We start from the raw sequence: 21,374 nt of genomic DNA on the forward strand, positions 1-21,374 counted from the left end.
ATATATAATTTTTTATTTGTTAAATTAATAAATTAAATAAAATTATGTATAATTTTTGTTAATGTTTACCTATTAATTTGTATAATTTTTTTAATATTTACTTGTTATCTTTTTTTTTTAAGTTATATTATTCTTATAATTTATCATAATATATAATAAGATATTATGATATCTCATAACCTTAAACTAAAATCCATATATTATGATCTTACTATAAACAAACTTAGTTTAACCAATCGATCTAGGCTGGTCAGATTTTTTTTATGATATTTTGGCTTTTTTAAAGTCTTCGTACTTGTCTTTTGCAAATATATACGGTGCCCTAACAAGTTTAATTAGTAGTCAAATTTGCACAACTTTGACTCTAAAATTAACAAGGTTTTCATTAAAACAATAGGAGTTTTTGACCATTAATAGCAGCAAATTAATAAAGCCAATTGGTTAACAAAAGATAGAATACCCATATTTTAAAAACTCAATCATTTCATATTTTTAAAATTTTTTATTCATCCATAATATCTAAGCCTTATCTATTTAACTCATATGAAAATTATATTATGTGTTTAAATTCTTTTAAATCTATAATTTTCATGAACTTCGACCAAAAATATGTCATATAAGTTAATACTTATTAGCATTAACTAAATTGGGTCTTTTATTTGATAATATTCAATAAGAAATGCTTCAAAGTTTAAAACTATCTTTAACATGATAAAAAATCTTGGATTGATTCTCTTAAAAATAATTTATTGCGAAGTGTCCAAGGCTTATATCTTCTATACGGACAGATTCAAGATTTTTTCTTAGTGAGGCAAACTTGTTATGTAATATATTTACATAAAATTTCTTATTTAATGTGAATATAATATTTTTTTTAAATGTAAAACAAATTTTTAATTAAAAATTTGAAATATTTATTACAATATTAAATGTATAAAATGTTTAAATATTGATTAACACAAATACAACAAAACTTATAATATTGAAAAAACCAAAAGTTTAAATATCAAATAAACATAAGCACAACAATTTTGTTATTTTTCAAATGAAAATAATACTCTATAATTTAGTTGAATAATTTTCATAATTAGAAAATGTATGAATTTTTTCATTGTTAATATTAAAACATATATAACTTTATTCGATTTTTTTATATTTTCTCTAAAATTCATTTTCTCTTGTTAAAATATTTGTCTTTAATTAATTTAAATAAAATTATAATTTAATTTCTCTATAATTTATAAGGCATAAACAACATGCTACTTTCTCATATATATATATATTAACTTTTTAATAATTTAAAAATTGATGCTAGTTTTTTTATAAAAAATTTTATTACATGTTATTAGATTATATTTCTACATAATTATTTTATACTAAATATGTATCATTAAAATTTTAAATAATATTAAATAAACACCCTACACATTATCAATATAAAAGAAAAACAACATGAGAGTGAAGCATTTTGATATGTTAAAAATGAATTTTTATAGCATGGGATTTTGGTTGTTGTTCTATTTCACCCATTATCTATATTTTACACTATAAGATTTTTGTAACTTTAATTTTTTTCTTTTTATTCCTTTTTTAACAAATATTTTTATACTTGATTTGGACAATTTTATATTAACATTAATGGGTATTTTACACAAGTTAAAAATATATGATATCTGCAAATGAAAAGAGAAACTTAAGTTAGGGAAGGTAAGGCCTACATAAAATAATTATTTATAATTCAAAATTTATTAATATTTACCCATAATACCCCATTTTTCTTTTAAAATAATGAGTCTAGTTTTCTACTAAGTACATCTATACTTTATAATAATAATTTTAAATCCCTCCCATTTATATTTTTTTCCTTTTCCCAATCTAGTGGGATAAAAAGTAAAAATATAAAAAAATTGTCTAATTTCATAATATACTTAATTTTTTTTTTTTTTTTTAAGATTTCAATGGAGTAGCTGCTTCCAATGTAATTCCGTCCATGATTTTGGACATCTCACTTGTAGTACCATTTTTTTCACCTATTTTATGAGAAAATATGTATTATATAGTTTTTAAAATAACATTTACTAACTTTTTTTTCACTATGCTCAAAACAAAAGAATGAGAATTGAATAACATGTTTGTTTGTGAATTTTGATTAAATTAAAAATTTTATATTTATGTAATTAAAAATTTTATATTTACGTATTTATATTGTTCAATATATTTTATAAAAAATATATGTTTAAATTAATGATGATTATATATTTTTTATTATACCCACGAGATTAGTCTGATTAATAAAAAAGTAAAAAATTTTTCTAATTCATCAAAAATCAAACAAAATCTTAGGATACCCAAAATTAATCTGATTAATAAGAAAGTAATTTTTTTCTAAACAATAGAAATCTAAACAAAACCTAAGAATACCCTTTTTATCGCATTAAAAAGTATATTTTTCTACTGCAATAAAGGCAAATTAAAATTTTATGTGTCCAAAAAATTAAAAAATTGAATTTTCTATACCTTTAACACTCTTACCTAAAATATGCACTATAAGTTGCAACTTGCGAGATTATCTCCAACCCCTAGGCCCTACCACTCTCTCTTCTTTTTATCATATGAAAATACCAAGTCAATTTTATAATTAATCATAACAATATATAATGGTCACAAGATTTTCCAAATTGCATTGCAAGATTCTTTTTTTCACTATTTCTCATTCTAAATTCACACATTAATTATATTACAAGATTCTTTTAACAAGTCCAACATTTCCCATTCTGAATTCACACATAAATTACCAAACAAGTCTTATTGTTATAGTAATGGAAAAAATTTTGAATCTACTCATTGTGTTATTTTGATCCAATTTTAAATATATGGAAAAATTTTCATTTATATGTTGTTTTAAGTTTGTTTATTTGACTTGGTTTTACATTGACATAAAATAAATATTTTTGAATTTTAATACAATTATAACCTATGCTATTAAAAAATTTTATAAAGTACAAAATTCAGACTAAATATCCATATTTTTATGGCCAAAAACCAACTATCCATATTTGAAAACTATTTTATTGTGGTTGTTATTCATGTACCAAAAAAATTCAAATATAAGTTAATACAATTATAAGAATATTAAGACTTCAAATAAAAGTTTTTTTTTTCTAATAATACTTTTTTAATAAAATAAAATTTTTTAAAAATATATTGATAATGAAAAATTTTAATTTTACATATGCGATGAAAAGATTATTGTATATCTTATTTTTTTAATTATTTTATTATATTCTAAAAATATGTTTCATTTGAGTCAAATTTCTAAATTACACCTATCGGAGGATCACATTTCTATGAAGATATAAATTAAATAATTCATAATAAACTGTGATTTTTTTTTTTTTTTTGTAGAGAAACAATATTTTTTTTTAATTTAATTTTATAATGAAGTATTTGGAATTTTGGATGGATCCCACCACCCACCACCCTGCATTAACTCTAACAAAACAAAACAAAGCAGACAAAAGCAAAGAAAAGAAGCCTCTTTCGCTTAATTTCCGCGCTTTCGTAGCTTTTCTCGCCAAACAAAACTTTCAAACGCAAAACGAAACTCTCTTTTCTCTTTTATATTTTCCCAAAATTCGGAGCTTTCATAGCTTCCCTGTCCCTCTCCACTTTTCCCCCTTAAAAAAAAGAAAAACCAATAAAAAATCTCTCTCTTATCACTTCTCTCAGCTCAATTTCCATCAAGGTTATTTTTGTATCAGTTTAAGATGTTTTAATTGTTTCGTTTTGGTATTATCTAAATTGGGTGTTTTTCTTTTTTTCAATCCGTGCATGTTTTGGACCAAATTCTGTGCTTTAATATTTTTTGGCTTTTATTTGGGATGATCTAGAATGGGTTTCTTATATTTGATTGATCCATGCTTGTTTCTGGGTTGATCTTTTGCCTTTTGATGGATTTTTTTGGCGTTGATTTTGCTGAAAACTTGAATCTTCTAATGGCTTAGTGTTATTTTTTTTTTTCTCTCTGTTGAGTTCAAGAAAGAATTAAATTTTCGCTGTAATCCTTGATTACCAAATTAATTCTTGATTATTTTGTTGGTATATTTATTTCTTAATATTAAAGGAAAGAACCCTTTTGCTAATTATTAACAAATTCTTAATGATTGTCGCTTTCGTAAGAAAAAAAAATGGACAATTGGACAAGCAATTCTTTAAAAGGATATCTTTTTTCTTTTACGTCAAAAGGAAAACTATTGGCTTTTTACTAGTGGCATTGTAAATTAGCTATGAGGATTGTTTTGTTGACTCAATTTGGTTTATTTTATCCACAAAATGGACTCACAGTTTTTTAATTTTCATTTTGCAGCTGAAGAAAGAGCTATTAAGCTAAATTATACAGAGGCATTCAACATTTTGTAAATAGAAGAGAGAGGGGGTACTGGTTCGTGGAGGTGGTGGGACTTCTGCGGGCTTAGCGTCCTCTCTCATTGTCTTTTTTAGCTTCGACAGCTTTGTTCTTGATGCATATGTATTATTACAACGTTGAGCTTATTGATGAGGTTGTGTAGAGAGTTTTAACTGAAAGGGAAATCCTAAAAGTTATATTATGGGTTCTGTTTGTTGCTGCTTGCATGCTGAGGATTTTGAGGATTATACGAATCCAAACAGTTATGTATATAGAAACTGTGTGTGCCTTAGTTGCTTCGTTCAGAATTTCCTACACGTGGTATGTTTTCTGATTCTTGGTAATAAGCATTGTTTTGGACTCTAGTATTATTCCATTAAATCACATTATTTTCATGTCTCACTTAAAGTTATAAAAATGGTTGTTCTATTGAATATTTCTTTTGTGACACTGTTATATCGTCAAAAGTTAGACTTGTCTTTGGAAATTTAACTCTTTTATCTTTCTCTGCGTGGCACATTTGGGTGGCATTAGTGAATCGTTTTCCCAATGATTTTGTTTAGAGCATTGAGCTAATTATACTAAAGATCATCTCTACTATTAATGCAAGCAAGGTCCTTTATGAACTCTTTTACTCAGTCCCATGCTTATATATTTTTGGAAGCCTTGACAGAGGGTCATGGAGGGACAAGGATCGGTGCAGGAAATAATGCTGAAATAATGTAATATAGGTTGCAGTGGCTAATATATTGACAAATTTTGCTTAGGAAAAAATCCTATATGGTCATATGATGTGCTTGGGGCTGTTGTAAGCTACTTATGTGTTTATGCAATGAGCTAGAATAAGTTAATTAATGTGTAAGTGTCTAAAAGCTGTTTTGTTTAAGGAATCCGTATAATAGGTTCTTGGAGCAAGTGAAAACTTCTTATAGCGTCCACACCCTAGTTCTCAATCTACGAAATTCCATCAGCATTTACCTATATTGGCTTTTAGTTGAACAGATATCTACTGAAGTCAATTATGGACCATTAAGTACTAATCTAAGATCACTTGTTGTTTACACTATGAAGCATGTGTTTCATTAATAGCAGGGTTGAGGAAGTTAACCTGAATTGTGTTTGATGTTACATGTATCAGAATTGATCAGAAAATGTTTATCTTAAATTATTTCAGTTATGGAGTTCTAGATTTTTATCCTTCTGTTTTTTCTTTTGTCCCTATAATTGTAGTATACCACATTATTCCGAAGAGGGGAATTGCATTCTGTCCCTTCATCCATTCAGGGGACGGCATCTATGAACTCTTCTACATCACTAGACAACTCACTTTCTGACATGTACCGTTCTCCTCCAAGGCCCTTGCCTTATGATGCTGACACCAGATATTTCCGCTTAGAACGTGATGTTCTTGTTTCAAGACATGAGAAGGGTTCAAGTCATTCACAAGAGGAATCAGAACCTTTAAGAGGTGAAGATAATGCAGATTCTGAATCTTTGAGTACGGGAGACAAATGGAATGCTTGTGAACAAGGCTCAAAAGAGCAACATTCTAAATCCTCGCAAAAACTCTCATCAGCAAAAGCACCGGTTGGAATTGGGTACATCTATTCATCAGCAGAAGAGGAGGATGTCTGTCCAACATGTCTTGAAGGTAATCTTTATTGACAATAATGATGTTGTAGTCACTATATTATGCTGTGAAATTGTTACTGGAGATCCTTGCTAATCTGCTATGATGCTGCAATGGTGGTCAACTCGCATTTCTTGGCATGAATCAATACTACTTTGGACTCTTAACCACTTGTGTATTTTTTTTTTTTATGAACCTGGCAGGGTATTCAGTTAAATTATCAGGCGTTTTGGTCCAAACCTCCAACACCATTCATTTGTATGATTGTGTGTGGTTTTGTGTATGTTTTGTGTTTACACTTTCTTGAACCAAAATTAGAAATTTTTCTCACCTCAAGATTATTTAAGAACAGATTCTTTACTTCAAAACAAGAAAAAAGAACGATGGATACTTGTTGCCTTAATAGTTTTGAGGAATATTAGGGCTATGTTCCTCTGCCTTTGGATGTTTGTGGCACTCAGCTATGTAAATTAGAATCTCTCACTTTTCATGTGATCAAAGTTAAATGCATGCCACTATTGACTTGCTTATTCCTCTTTCCCCAACAACAAGGTTTCCTCAGTGATTGGATGAATTGACCAAGCTTTGCTAGAATTTAGGGACGAAGGATGCGTTGAAATGTAAATTTCTGCTATATCTTGCTTCTCTAACCTGGATGCTTCACCTTTAATTGGGCCAGATTATAGTGATTGACTAGTAAGAAACCTTGATTTAATTGGGGAACTTACAATCAATGCATGGTTTTATACTATGTCATTTGTATCAGAAACAATCAGTCAATCACTGCTATCAGAAATTGATAATATTATGAATCATATTAGGTTGGGCTTTTAATAGATTTTTTTAATCTTCTTTTTAAATTGATATTTTTCATGTGCAGAATATACTCCAGAGAATCCCAAGATAGTAACAAAATGTTCCCACCATTTCCATCTTGGTTGCATTTATGAATGGATGGAGAGAAGTGAAAACTGTCCAGTCTGTGGAAAGGTAACTTGTTTGCACTAGTTAGCTTTTCCAATTCCATGATAATAAATAATCCATCAACAGCCATGTTGTTTACATTTTATCCTCTTTGATCAGCTGTTGCTTTTCTTTTGGGGCTTCCAATTTACTAGGATGTTCAAGGCTTCATGGTTTACAACCATTAGCATTTTAACTTGCCTTTGATATATTTTCAAAGTCCTTGTCTTGCTTTCTCCTTTTACTAATATCTGTATAACCATTGTGCTTAAAGTCCACAAGTTCTTATTGGTTTGTTTACTAACACTCACGCACATTAATGGTTGTATTGTAGTATATGTAGCTTTTCAATGAGTTCTCGTTTAATGGATTTGACATGCTTAGATGTTTAATGACAATATCATTTCTTCTTTTCTTGGATGAAATTCTTACTCTTGTTTGGTTGTAACAACAGTGATGGAAAGAAAAGCTAGCTGGTAAAATTAACTTAAAGGAAACTACTGAAATTTAAGTTCCTATCTTGTTTTCATGATTCTTACATTTTCCTTTCTGCTTATTTGAAGTGATAATCTAAGTTATCCTCGAAGTATCAATGACACTCTTTGGTCAGAACTTTGACTCAAAAGATTGGTTTATAGATAATTTAGTCATGAAGCAAGTAGAAGTAGATAAAAGAAAAATGAAAATGAGAACATAACAAACAAATTGTTGATAGTAAGATGAGTTTGTCCTTTCCACCTTCAACGAACTACTTAGCACTCTATAGGGTGCTTATCCAAAAACAAGCCCCTGGTGGTTTCCAGGTCAAACAATTATTTCGTTGTTGGTACTAGTTATCTGTGTGGTCTTCTTGGTTTCCTATCTTCTTTATCTGTTTCTACTGCCAATCTTGATGTCTTCAATAAACTAATTTTTTGAACATGTATATGCATTTAGGCTCAAAAAATGATATTGCTTGGTGAGCCTTGTGGTTTAGATGATATTCTTTGATATATATATGTATATATTTACGAGCAGCAGAAATGTTAAAATTTGTCATAACAAAAAATGAATGGGAAGAATTGTTATTAACTGGATGTTGATTATGTAGATATACGAGGTATTGCAGGGATTATTGGACTTTGAATTAGGTCAGTAATTGGTCAGCGTGCATGTTAAGGCCAGAAAGCAAAGTTGCTATCAAGCCTGATAATATTCACTTCTTATTTCCCTCTTCTTTCCTCGACTCATCAAATAATTCGAGTTCCACATAATAATAATAAAAGGATTGGTGGTGTGGGAGGGGGGGTGTCTTTTGTGTTCCATCTCTGTTTGCTTCTCTCAATGCATGCAAGGACTGTAAATTTCGATGCCTTATTGTTGGTTAGGTGGCAGGAAATAATTTAAACACTGTGCTATTATATGGAGTTTAAAGATCATTTTGGGAAACTCCAGCATTTATTTTATTCCCTGAATATTTTTGGCTCGCTTTTCTCTTTTTGGAATTTACCAGTTGTTAGCCTAGTTGCTTTGACATTTTATCTACTGATGATAAATTTGTACTTGCAAAGCTTTATATTGAGTATAATACATTAGAAATGAAAAAAGTTGTCTATGTATACTCTATTGATACCTAAACTTTTCTCATCTCAATTTGGTATTTGTTTTGTTTGCTTTTCTAGGTTATGGTGTTCGATGAAACGACTTAATCTTGCTTGAAAGGTTTTGTTGTGGATGAAAACCAGCAAACAACAGAAGACATAGAACCGAAAAAAGACATCTAAAGTTGATTGTGAATACTGCAGGATAAAGTGTTTGTCACATACTGTAAATATGCAAAATGTTCTGTGTAAAGATTGTAAGTTCATTCTCTTTGTAACCTTTTAAGTGGGCAAAAAGAAATCATGCATGATTGTTGGAAGTCTCACTAAAGTTCTGAGAATAGTTTCTTTATCAATGGGAAGAAGTGTGGATCTGAGGAAGCTATGATGTATCCCAAAATTTTCATTCATGATTACTTTGGTATTTTATATGCCTGGTTAAGATTAATGTAGGAAATATGGAGGTAGAGAAGAAAGAGATGTTAAGATTTAAAGAGGATTACTTCTCCCCATGAGCTTAGTTTCCCTGGTGGAATTGTTACTCTGTCAAATCAAGAGAAATGACATTGTCATTTCTTCCACATATACTGTCCTTAATGTTCAAAGATTCCTGATTCTGGAACTTGAAGTTTAGTCATTTTTTAGAAATGATATTTATGGGTTTAAGATTTAAATTTTTTCACTTGTAATTTAAAAAAAAAAAAAACAAAAGATACTTCAGGACCATTTCCTCTTACGATATTGTTACTTTGCGGGCAATGGTTTGCCATTTAATGTAGGAAAGAACTAAGAAGGCATTCTATCCTTTCCTTCCAAATGCAGATTGTGATAATTTCGGCAGTTAGATATGAAATAGATAAGGTCCGGTTTGGCATCACGAAATCAGCTAGAAGAAGATATTAGAGTGTATTTCAGAGTTCAATGAAAATGTTGTTCAGTAGATGTACAGATTAGTAGGAAAAATCATATGCTCTCAGCGGCAGTTTCTCTTAATTATTTGCTCTGATCCAGAAGAATTGGGATTAAAGTTATCCATGGTGGAGTATCTGAGGCGACTAGTTTATATTTAAAGAAAAAAAATGGACGGAGCTCCCTTGACAAATCATTCCCCATCACGAATGATACAATCTATTAAGAACATAAAGTATGGGAACAACCTGTTTGACAAATATACAAACTGTTTTGGTATGTTATTGTGCTCAGGAACTTGACAGGTCCATAGCAATTGCACCATGTATATCCAACCTTGATTGTGTACGAATAGAACAAAGTCTACTGACATATATTTTGCCCAAATACTCTCCTGATTTATGTATGTAAGCATAAACTTTCATATTTTTTAACTAATAAATAAAATCCATAAACACCTACAATGAAATTGAGTTTGTTAAAAATCCACTTTATTGCTTCTTTATCAGGTCAAAGTCTGAGGCAATGTCATTTTGCTGCCACTTTAAAAGCTCTCATGAACACTTCAGGTGGTTGGCCACCACTCAACTGGTGCTTCCCGTTTATCTGCCAAAAAGAAGAGCTTTAATCTATGGATATGGAACTCAATTTTTATCAAGCCAAACATTTAAGTTAACAGATGTGATTTTTTCACCAACCGTGTAATTTGGGACTCCAGAAATGTTTGCAGAGTACTTCTCCAGCTCCTCATTAACCTTCATTAGTCAGAAAATGAAACCTCAGTTAGCTATATAAAACATGTCAGAGGACAACTTGGGTTGATCTAGAAGCTGATGAGATTATGAAGGAATGTACCATGGAATCTTAGAAATAAAAGCAATGGGATTCTTTCCCCAGATTTTGCCATCTGTTACTCTATTGGATGAGAAAAGTGGTAGTATGGAACAGAGTACAAACCTCTTTGACTCCATTATTAGGGTTTTCAAGAAACTCTGCTGCTCCTTCAACTCCAACCTTCCTAGCAGATTCCAGAAGAAACTCCCTGCATCCAATCAGATTGTCAGTGCAATCAAATAGGGATGTGAACCATGCAACCACAAAATCCAATATAACAAGCTTGCATGCTTAACTTCTGAAGTTTTATTCTGCATGTTGCCAGCCAAGATGTTAAGAATTTGTCCAATGATATTACAACACCTCAATGCAATGCAAGATCAATGGTTGGTGAACCCTCCCTTGATTTCTATTATGCTTTTCATTTGATAAGTAACTTTTTTCAAACTGGTTGACAATTTGAAATTTGATGAATTGATTACTATTTGCAAAACAGCAATGAGAAAGTTTTTGAACATGTAATACCAGAAGGCCTGCCTTGAGTGCAGGCAGCACAGTGGGGATGGAGTGTATGATGAGAACATGGCATATTGAAATTCTCAAGAGAATTATACTTTCAATCATTCACTCCAATTGTGAAAAAAGATCATGAAGCTTATTTGAAATCAACTAAAGACTGAACATTTTTTGTAGCCTTTTAAGCATGAATTATGCATACCGATCACCAATGTATTTTCCCTTGGTGAAGTAGCCTACATAAAGCTCCTCCACAAGATTATGCTGCTTATCAAGACCTTGTTTTCCAGCAAAATAGATCAGCCTGTGACTATCAAGAGTATTTCCCCTGTACATATCCAAGTCAATGTTAGGGCATATCTATTGACACTGCCCCTTCGCATTCTGAGCTGTTTCTCGTAAAACAAAATGGTGAAACAATAAGCCAAACTTACGTGAGTCCAGACATGTCATATTCCAATCCAAGATTCCTAAAAAGCTGCAATTGGAGTGGCCACAACGAGTCAGGCAGTGAGCAACAAACTTGAAGGCAAGGCAAATCAAATCATAGCAATAGGAAGTTCAAAGAATGATAGTAAGACCTCAGTCATCCGAGCTAGAATTCCTTGAGCTCGAGACCCAAGCTTCCTCTCATAGTATTCTCTTTTATTGACTCCTTCCTTTGGTGCAGAAGGATCAAGGAAAAATGGATGCCATTTAATCTGCAAAAAAATCATAGACATGAACAATATGCATTACATAAGCACTCATGTTTGTGCATGTTTAGGGACCTCAAAATCAAATTGATCCTTGGATTCAGCAATAGCTTTGTCCAGGTTTCTTTTGCCCACAAAGCACCAGGGGCAAACACTGTCTGAACTGACATCAATTCGAATGAGCTTCTTTCTAGTGTTGCTACCAGTACCAGATGACTGAGCCATTTTCGTCCTTATATGCTGTCTTTCTACAAAAAGATAGCAGGTAAAGCTCCAAATCAGCAATCAAACCCAAAAAAAAAGAAAAAAAAACCAAATAGCTAGAGATGTCTCCTTTGATGCAATCATATATATATATAAATATCATCTTCACTCATCCCTTGAATTCTAAATTATCTGATCATTTGATTTCCAGGACCATTCCATAAACTTAATCAAGAAAAAATTAACTGTACACAAACTTCAAATGCAATAGGAATATCTACTCCCTAATGCATAAATATCAAATCTCATATAATCTATTTCAAAAAGAAAAATCTCATATAATTCAGACCTGTTTGTTAGCTGATCACAAATTCTAACCCATTTTATTCTAGCAATGAATATTTCTTATCTAAAAAATTGATCAACAGTACGCATATTACTTCCCCGGTCCAATGATCCCTCATTTTAATCCTTGTCACTTGTTATACCCACCCAATCAATGCCTTGACTGCCAAATCAGCACCAGTCAACTGTCAGATAAGCAATCAACGACGTCAACACCAATTAAGCGTTAGGCAAAACCAACAGTTAGTCAACAACAATCCAACTACCTACTGACCACGTCAGCACCAGTCCACTTTATAAAAGGTAAGGTCGGGACACATGTACCTCATTTTAACCCCTTCTATTCACTCTCGCTCTCACTTTCTTCAACCTTCTCCTTCTTCCCTCGTCCTTCCTTACTTGCTACACCTTGCTGACTTGAGCATTGGAACAAGTCCCGGAGTCCTACCTCCGGCGCCCCCTAAACATTCCTCCTCCTACAAGTCATTCCAAACTCCTAGACAGCTTCCCAGTAAGATTTCGGCAAAATCACCCCACCTACTCTCCTCCCCTATTTCTCTTCCCATTCTTTCCCATGCTTACTGTCTTATCTAACCTCAATTGCTCAGGAAACGAGGTAGACATTGAGGAATACCATAAAAAAATGATTCTCCTCTTCTCTGAAACACATAGCTTAGACTTGCACATCTTCAATTTGAGGAAATTCAAATTAAGAAAGAAGAACTAGCTTGGATATAATAGTTCTGCACTTTCACCTATTGAAATCTCATTAGTCAAACGGCTGCATTTCTTAAAAGCCAAACACTTTTACACCCCATATCAAATTGGACATGTTACAGACAGTGCTTAACCACAAAATGAAGAACAACATCATGTAATAACAAAATGAAGAACAACATCATGTAATCTGTAAAATGCATCTAAAATACTTTGAAGCAAAGCAATTAAGAGAAATCAATACCAAATCCTTTGTCATTTCCAAAATTTTCACATACAAACCTTACCAAATTTACAGATACTAAATTTTTCTTAAATATCAACAACCTTTTCCACTTCTCCCACATCCAAGAAAAAGTAACTTTAACATTAGATTTCATTTTCAAGATCATCATGATAATTTAATGAGATGATTTTATTATTAAAGTGATTTTATCAACCACAATTTGAAATCATATTATTTATTAATAATAATTAATTTTTAATAATTAAATATCAATGTATTTAATATTATTAAAAATCAAATATTATCTTATTTAAAAGTTTCGAAATAACAATGCATATCATAATATCACTTAATTGATAAAATTTTTTTATCATTTTGGATGTGAATTAAATAACCCTTTAAGACAGTAATTTAATCACTTTTACATGATAAATTAAGATTACCACCACATAGAATTATTAAGTGTTTATCAAATATGATGATTTAATCATCATATGTAAATTATCATGATTTTTAGGATGACCGTTCCGTACCAAACAGACAAACATCACAAACATCAATTTTGCAAACTCGGGTGCATCTTATTTCACCAAAAGATCCAAATGAAAGCATGACCACAATGAGAAAAGTAACATTTGCAAAACAAAAAGAAATCTTCCAAGCTAAAGTAGTCACTGTTACCATTAGAAATTAAAGCTTGATCAACTTTATGGCATATATATATATATATATATATCAAGGGTATAAGCAAAAATGAAGAAATGAAATAATTTAAGGAATTAAAATATACTAATTGGAAACTAATAAGAATGGTGAAGGTGGGAACTGGGATTTTGTTTTGTAAGAGAAATAGTTACCTGAAAAAAGGGAAACTGAAGCTCTTCCAAACAGCAACTAAACGCATTGGATGTTGGAAATTGGACGAAATAAAGTTCATATATATCAAGACAATGTTGGACTTTTTCTTGGTCAAAGTTTCAATCTTTCATAATCACCTACCACCAAAGATAAAAGACTTGCTACTTTTCAACTTGTATTCTATGGTTTTTTTTAGTCTACATGATTAATGGGAAAGGATACTTGTATTCTATGGCTAATTTTGAAATTTGAAATTTTTTTTTAAATATAGTAAACATACCAATAAATTAAAAATTTAAACGCCCATCAATCACATTGATCAATTTTTTTTTTACACATGAGGTTATAGCACGAGAATAAAAAAAAATTATAAATATTAAATTTAAATTTAAAATTATTAAATATTATCACATAAAAATAATTATATAAATTAGTTAAATTAAGCTCCAAATTCAAAATGGATCAAGTTTAATAGATTTTAAGTGATATATAAAACTGATTCACATGCATAATGTGATTTATGTGAATGTTTGAAATTAAGGATATCAATTTTTATTTTATTGTAATTGAAATCTTATAATTGAAATTCAATTTTTTGTTTAAATTTTTTAAATGAATGATTTAATTTGTAAAAATATTTATTTAAATTTATTTGGATAAATTAAATGATAAATATTTTTAAAATATTATTTTAAAATTTTGTTAATTGGATATTTTTTATCTAATTTTAAGATTTAATGAGTAAGTAATATAAAAATTTATAATCTTAATTTTATGCAATAAAATTCAGGATTTTTTTTTTTTTTGCATTTTGAAATAAATTTTGAAGGTTCATTTAAGTATTAAACCAATTTTTTAAAAATAATGCGTAATTGGCTGCCAGCTAAAAATATTATTATGACTCATTTTTAATATAATATTATAAAAAATCAGTTTATTTCTGAAATGACTCAATTTCTTGAATATTAAAAAGATAAAAAGGTATGCATAAAATTATGAAATCGCTCCTTTTCATGAATATAAAAAAAATCATTTTCATTTTACGTCTCTTCACAATTTTTTTTTTCCTTCTAACGGCTCAAATTAACAAATTTACTTAGAATCAAACACAAAAATTGAATAATTATCAAGAAATATCTCCGAAGGAAAATTTAGAGCATACTGTTTTATTTTAAAAAAGGGTATTTATTCGTAAAATTTATAATATTATTTAAAATTTTTCACAAAAAAATAAACTTAATAAAAAAAAAGCAAAAATGAAAAAAAAATTTGCATTCGATTTCTTCTATCTAGAAGATTTCTAGTGCTGACGTAAGGCATTACCTAGAATTTTTTTTTTTAGACGTTTATTTTGGTCTAGAAAATTCGGGTCCTTTATAGTTTTCAAACCCGATCTGATCCGACCTGACTCCCAAGTTCCCGGAACATCTACGGCTTTGCCTTCGCCTTTTTTTTTTGTCTTGTAATAAAATCTCAATTTACTAACTGTCTTTTTTTTTTTTTTTTTCTGTTTTCTAGAAGAGATTGAATTCTTATTTCATTCTCAGAATCGAGGTACGTTATTCAAACTTTTGTCGAATTCATTGTCTCATTTCTTTTGAATTCAAGGAATGCATTCTCGAATTATAATGAGAAAATTTGATTCTAAAAGAAAAAAAAATTTAGAACTTTTTCTTTTTAAATTTTTCCTTTACTTTCCTGCATTTTCCTATCAACCAAACACATATAATGTCATTAATTTTTACCTTATTAATTGAAAAGAAATTGATTTTTCATCTGGGTTTTTGTTGACTTTCTCTGAAATTACATTTAATATAAGGATTAGTATTAACAGCCAAATAAATATTCCTTAATCATTGCGAAAACCTTATAGTTTCTATAGAGGTTTTGATTTAATGTCAATATATATAAATATATATATATATATATGTCTGTATGAATGTATGTGTTTGGTTTTTGTAAATTTTCAAGAAAATTCTTAAAAACAAAACCATACTTTTTTTTTTTATAAAATTTTCCTTTCCTTCATTTTCGCACCTACCAAACACAAGGAGTGTCATTAACCTCATTAATTGGAAAAAGCTTAAAATTTTGAATTTACAGAAATTACATATCATAAAAAATTACTAAAACCAACCTCATGATTCTTCCTTAATCTTTGCAGAACCTTGAATTTTTGGCAAATGTCGTGAACTTATCTCATTTTTATATATGTATTTGCTTGCAAATAGATGGATATTGATTCGATTATTGGTGAAACAATGAGCCGTTCTGTGAATATTCCAACAAAGAGTGCAATTTATGTTTGGGGATATAATCATAATGGCCAGACTGGTAGGAGAGGGAAAGAGCAACAATTGAGGATCCCGAAACAGCTATCTCCAGAGCTTTTTGGGTGTCCGGCGGGGGCTAATGCCCGTTGGTTGGATATTGCTTGTGGCCGTGAGCATACTGCCGCTGTGGCCTCAGATGGTTCATTATTCACTTGGGGTTTGTTTTTTTACTCAAATGAGCAATCTTTATATCTGTTTTGTTGTTTTCTTTTTAATTTTGAAGATGATGTGTTTTCTTGTTATTCTTGCTATTTGAATTCTGTTGTCGATGGCTAGAAATTGTGGTGGATATTGGGAATGGTTTGTTTGTTGTATTAGTTTGTTACTTTGATATGATTCTATTGGTTTTTGGCCTCGAATTGGGTTTCTTTTCACTTGGAGTTTGTTCTTTCATTTAATAAATCCCTTTTAACTTTTTCTTTTGTCATTCTAGTTTGAGGATTATGGTATCTTGGTGTTTTCTGACTGATTGTATCAATGTCGCTACTTAATTTCTGTTGCTGATGGCTGGAATTTGTTGAGGACCAATGATGTATTTCTTCTGTTGTTTGGTTTCCTTTCAGGTGATTCAGTTGTTTGTGTTGCTTGAATTATATTATTAATAGCTTAATTTGATTGTGGACCTTCTCCTTGTTGATGAGAATTTATCTTTGGTATGAATAGCCATACAGGACATTCTGTCATTGGTGTGGATTATTTTGAAAGTTAATGTGTGAAGGTGTTATGCTACTTACAATTGGAAAGATATATGAAGTTGTCTTTGGAAGAGATGTGGCTTTTATTATTGTTTTTGTATTTTCATATCAGGGAAAATAAGAATTATATTTTGATGCATCTTTCCAGGTGCTAATGAGTTTGGTCAACTGGGAGATGGCACTGAAGAGGGGAGGAAACACCCAAAGAAAGTAAAACAATTGCAGACAGAGTTCGTGAAATTTGTATCTTGTGGGGCACATTGCACTGCTGCTATTGCAGAACCTCGTGAAAATTATGGGACCATCTCAACAAGCAGACTCTGGATTTGGGGACAAAATCAGGTAGTGCAATTTACATTTATAGAATCATTGATTCTTTTTGAGATTTTTAATCGATATTAATCTCTCTTTCCAATTACTTTTCCACTTCTGCTTACAGGGATCAAATATACCTCGTTTATTTTGGGGTGCCTTCACTCCTAACACGGTAATGTCCTCATCTCCTGATGTCCCCAACCCAAGAGATGTTCAAATATTCTCCTGGGTTGTCTAGCTCATGACCTAGCAGAGAAATAAACTGACTTTTCCGGTCGATTTTCAGGCCGGCAAGTTGTTGCTTCAATCAGTCTATTAACTTAACCACACATGGAGAAACTCCGCTTTGATGACACACATGCACAAATAAAAGAGAAACAAAGACCCAACTATATTAGTACTTCATTAACTTCAATTCAATTCTGTAACATGGAGTTTGCAGTTCTTTTTTTCAGTTACTATTTGAAACAAATATATTGTAGCTTGTAGCTTTTCCATTTAACTTGCTGCTTAAGTGGCCTTCTCTTTGATCATCCTTTATTAATTGTGTCTCTTGTTGAATTTACCAAAATTTTCCATTGTTATTTTGTTTGAATGATCTTTCTCCACTCATATTGTCATTATGATTTATAACCAAGAATCAGGTGCTCTGTAACTGTTTCTTGAATGCTTTATTATATGAGATTAATAGGCATTTGATTTATTACAGATCATCCGTCAAGTGTCCTGTGGAGCAGCTCATACAGTTGCTTTATCTGAGGAAGGCCTACTGCAGGCTTGGGGTAAGGCTTGCTACTTCACTTTATCATGATTTATTTCCTGATTACAGGTTGTAAATATATTCATAGTTTATTGCTAACAGTTATTGTGCCTATACACTTCATTCTAGACAGAACCAAGATCTAGGAACGGAAACTTAAGAACTCATGCTAGTTTCCTACCACCTATTAATTGATATTTATCACTGTTCTGATAAACCAGGCTATAATGAGTATGGTCAGCTTGGCAGAGGCGTTACTTCTGAAGGATTACAGGGGGCTCGTGTGATAAGTACATATGCGAAATTCCTTGATGAAGCTCCTGAGCTTGTGAAGATTACCCAAGTGTCATGTGGGGAGTACCACACTGCAGCTATTTCTGAAAAAGGCGAGGTGTAAGTTATCCAAAGGACTTACTAGATGGAGATAAGATCTGCGTTTAAGTATAAAAATTGTGGTTATCCACATCACTTGGGTTATGGCAGCTTCAATTGGAGAGGAATTGTGGATTTGGAAGGGTGCACATGCTTGTAAGATAGAAGAAAAATGTTTGATTTTAGTCCACTCCTTAATTTTGGTTTTTGAGAGAAAGAAAGGAATAGAAGAGCTTTTGAGGGAATAGAGTTACCATTATCAAAGCTCTTCAATACTTATCTTTAATTTATATATTTTTGGTTTAAAAAGTTCTAGGCCTTACCAGATCTACTATCTTTTATTGATTTTATTTTTCACTTACCAAGAAAAAAAAAAAAGAGAAGAGGGGTGGGGGGGGGGGGGGGGAGGAGAAGAAGATAATTGTGGTTATCTGCATGACACAAGTTAGTTACTTGGTATGAGGATTTGGATATATTTTCTTCTGCGAAACTCACATCTAGTCTGGAGATGGGATGCAACAGAAATGGGATGAATGAATTCTGATATACAAGTCTCTGTTCCCTCACTTTGGTTATACCATGAAAAGAGGGGTCATATTTTCATGAAAGAATAAAAGATTTCTTACTCACTCTATGAATTCTCGCTCTCAATGTATGAAGCTCATTTTCATGCATTTTGCAATTATGGTAGTCTATAATTTTTAGAGACATCTGATTCTTGAGTTTCATGTTAGCTAGGTTTTATTGGAGCTTGGTATCTCCACATTAGTTATCTTTTATGCTTTGATTATCAAAACTAGGCTTGATGATAAAATGTTTGTGTAGGTTGTTTATATTAAATAGCATAATGCTTATATATACTAACATTTTCCAAGATGTTACCAAATGATTGTTGTCATTATACATCAGTTCCTTGAGAAATGCTACTATTCTTAATGGTGTTCTTAGGATTTAAATGTTCATGCATGTTTCAATGTGCAACATGCATACGTGCATTATCTTTAATGTATGTTACCATTCACTCCTGTGCTATATCAACACATAAATTATTCATCATGTTTTCATGTTTTCAAAGATTTATGTGGTTAATATTTCAAAATGCAATCTCAGATTAAGATTTTCACCCTTATCAACACAGATTTTATTAGTGATGAGTATCCATTTTGTCTATTACAGCTATACTTGGGGTCTAGGAAATATGGGTCAACTTGGGCACAGTTCCCTTCAATCTGGTGATAAAGAGTTATTGCCAAGGAGAGTAGTTTCTCTTGATGGAATATGCATAAAGGATGTTGCTTGTGGTGGGGTACATGCTTGTGCTTTGACTTCACAGGGAGCGCTCTATGCCTGGGGTGGTGGTCAAGTGGGACAGCTAGGCCTTGGACCTCAGACACGAATTTTTTCATGTGACCCTAGTGATTCATTCTTTCGTAATATCCCTGCTTTGGTTGTCCCCGCTGGTGTCCAGCTAATTGCTTGTGGACATTCTCACACACTCATATGTATGAAAGATGGAAGGATTCATGGATGGGGTTACAATAGTTATGGTCAGGCAGCTAATCAGAATTCTATTTATGCGTGGTATCCTTCACCAGTTGATTGGTATGCATAGCCAAATTGTTGTGTGATAGATTTTGCAACATTTTGTGGTTTTTGTTTTGATGACAATACTAATTGTAGGTGTGTTGGTGAAGTGCGAAAACTAGCAGCTGGTGGTGGTCATTCTGCTGTATTGACTGATGCATGTTCCTTGAAAGAACTTTGTGAGTTTAGGCTTGCAGATAATGTGACCTTATCAAATGCTGCAGAGATTGAGGATGTTGCATCTCGAACAGGATCAGATGCTTTAGCACGTCTTTGTGGGAGACTGAGGTAGCTGTTCCCTTTTTTGGCTTCATTCATAGGATTTCATGTCTGATACTTTTTCTTTATTCAATTTTTTGAGCAGCGAATGATTTCTACCTTAGGGCTCCCTGTTAGAATTTTCCACTTGATGTGATACTATTGGAGGATAGTTAATTTTCATACGCATTGTCTGCTTTATCTTATTGTTTTTCGTTTATTCTCTTCCTTTGCCATGTTATTCTTTGATGAATGAAATGTCAGTCTGTTCTTTGTATCTGCAGGGAACATTTTCTTCATGGTGGTGATTGCGATTATCAAGATGACGACAGCAATCTCAAGAGTTGATTACAAAATCAATAGGTCACTATGAATTTCCTGTTGTGTACTTCGTTACCAATCTCAGTAGAATTGTAGGATGAGAAATGTGTTAATTACTTATATGATGAAAGCCGAGCAAGGCTTTGCTTTCAAATTATTATTAATACCAAAATCCATTCTATTGGTTGATGGCCAAGTTGGTAAGAACAGTTAAACCAAGCAATGACATCAAATGACAAACTTGTTTCTGTGACTTTGTAGAACATGAAAGTTGCATGGCTTTAAACTTGAAAGCTAGCTAAAGAACAATTCACCTTAGGCATCATTGTGTTTCTTTTGTAGTCCTGCATTTGCATTAGAACTTCTCTTTTTGAACTTATCTTTCGTTTTCCTCAGATTGTTATTTTCTTTTTTTTTAAATTCAAGAAATTTCTCTAAACAATTTCTCATGGAAAGAATAAAAAAAAAAAAAAACACTTAAACTATATGCATGCAGTGGGGAACAATTCTCTCTCTTTTAGGATAGTTACATTTCCTGTTGAGTTGCTCTTTAGTGTCTGCTTTTTCTGTCACTTGATCTTATTGTATCAGATAGCTGCCATTAAGTTCTTGCAGCTTCATAGTAATGAGGACTAACTCATTGAGAAGCTTACTTTGATTCTCATCCTAGTCTGATTGAGGTGCATTGTAGCATTTCAATCAAGTGTTTGTTCATTCCAATTGAGTTAGGGTAACTATATTATTTTCTTCTTATAAAAAATATTGGATTATATCATGCCAAAAGCTCTTTATATTCTGCGGTGAAAGTAATTTTATGGAAAGTTGCTCATGAGAAACGTGTTATTTTTATAGAG

General features: G+C 31.3%; 3 protein-coding genes across 7 annotated transcripts; 2 read left to right on the forward strand and 1 right to left on the reverse strand.

Moving 5' to 3' along the window:
• The first annotated feature begins 3,466 nt into the window (after positions 1-3,466).
• On the forward strand, positions 3,467-8,959 carry LOC111305696 (E3 ubiquitin-protein ligase At3g02290-like). The gene is made up of 5 exons (XM_022903426.2): positions 3,467-3,745; positions 4,367-4,726; positions 5,636-6,056; positions 6,916-7,025; positions 8,660-8,959. Exons 2-5 carry the CDS (start codon positions 4,607-4,609, stop codon positions 8,684-8,686), a joined length of 678 nt encoding a protein of 225 aa, XP_022759161.2. The 5' UTR covers positions 3,467-3,745; positions 4,367-4,606; the 3' UTR covers positions 8,687-8,959.
• A 713-nt stretch (positions 8,960-9,672) lies between these two features.
• Positions 9,673-13,997, reverse strand: LOC111305697 (oxidoreductase bty37-like). 3 transcript variants are annotated; one of them, XM_022903427.2, is made up of 8 exons: positions 13,882-13,995; positions 11,608-11,780; positions 11,419-11,538; positions 11,272-11,315; positions 11,040-11,165; positions 10,445-10,529; positions 10,186-10,242; positions 9,673-10,093 (listed from the first exon to the last, which is right to left on the reverse strand). In XM_022903427.2, exons 2-8 carry the CDS (start codon positions 11,755-11,757, stop codon positions 10,016-10,018), a joined length of 660 nt encoding a protein of 219 aa, XP_022759162.2. In that variant the 5' UTR covers positions 11,758-11,780; positions 13,882-13,995; the 3' UTR covers positions 9,673-10,015. The 3 variants fall into 3 exon arrangements, with proteins under 3 accessions (XP_022759162.2, XP_022759163.2, XP_089606138.1); XM_022903428.2 differs by lacking the exon at positions 13,882-13,995 and adding an exon at positions 12,086-12,216; XM_089750012.1 differs by lacking the exon at positions 11,040-11,165 and having other exon boundaries at positions 13,882-13,997.
• A 1,281-nt stretch (positions 13,998-15,278) lies between these two features.
• Positions 15,279-20,783, forward strand: LOC111305698 (Regulator of chromosome condensation (RCC1) family protein). 3 transcript variants are annotated; one of them, XM_022903429.2, is made up of 9 exons: positions 15,280-15,436; positions 16,114-16,372; positions 17,059-17,252; positions 17,350-17,397; positions 17,935-18,007; positions 18,207-18,378; positions 19,534-19,959; positions 20,038-20,229; positions 20,484-20,783. In XM_022903429.2, exons 2-9 carry the CDS (start codon positions 16,114-16,116, stop codon positions 20,545-20,547), a joined length of 1,428 nt encoding a protein of 475 aa, XP_022759164.2. In that variant the 5' UTR covers positions 15,280-15,436; the 3' UTR covers positions 20,548-20,783. The 3 variants fall into 3 exon arrangements, with proteins under 3 accessions (XP_022759167.2, XP_022759164.2, XP_022759166.2); XM_022903431.2 differs by having other exon boundaries at positions 15,296-15,436; positions 16,047-16,372; XM_022903432.2 differs by lacking the exon at positions 20,484-20,783 and having other exon boundaries at positions 15,279-15,436; positions 20,052-20,229.
• Positions 20,784-21,374: the final 591 nt, after the last annotated feature.

The sequence above is a fragment of the Durio zibethinus genome, chromosome 21 (genome assembly GCF_047325235.1).
Source record: "Durio zibethinus cultivar Kanyao isolate XHJ-2024 chromosome 21, ASM4732523v1, whole genome shotgun sequence".
NCBI classification, from domain to species: Eukaryota; Viridiplantae; Streptophyta; class Magnoliopsida; order Malvales; family Malvaceae; genus Durio; species Durio zibethinus.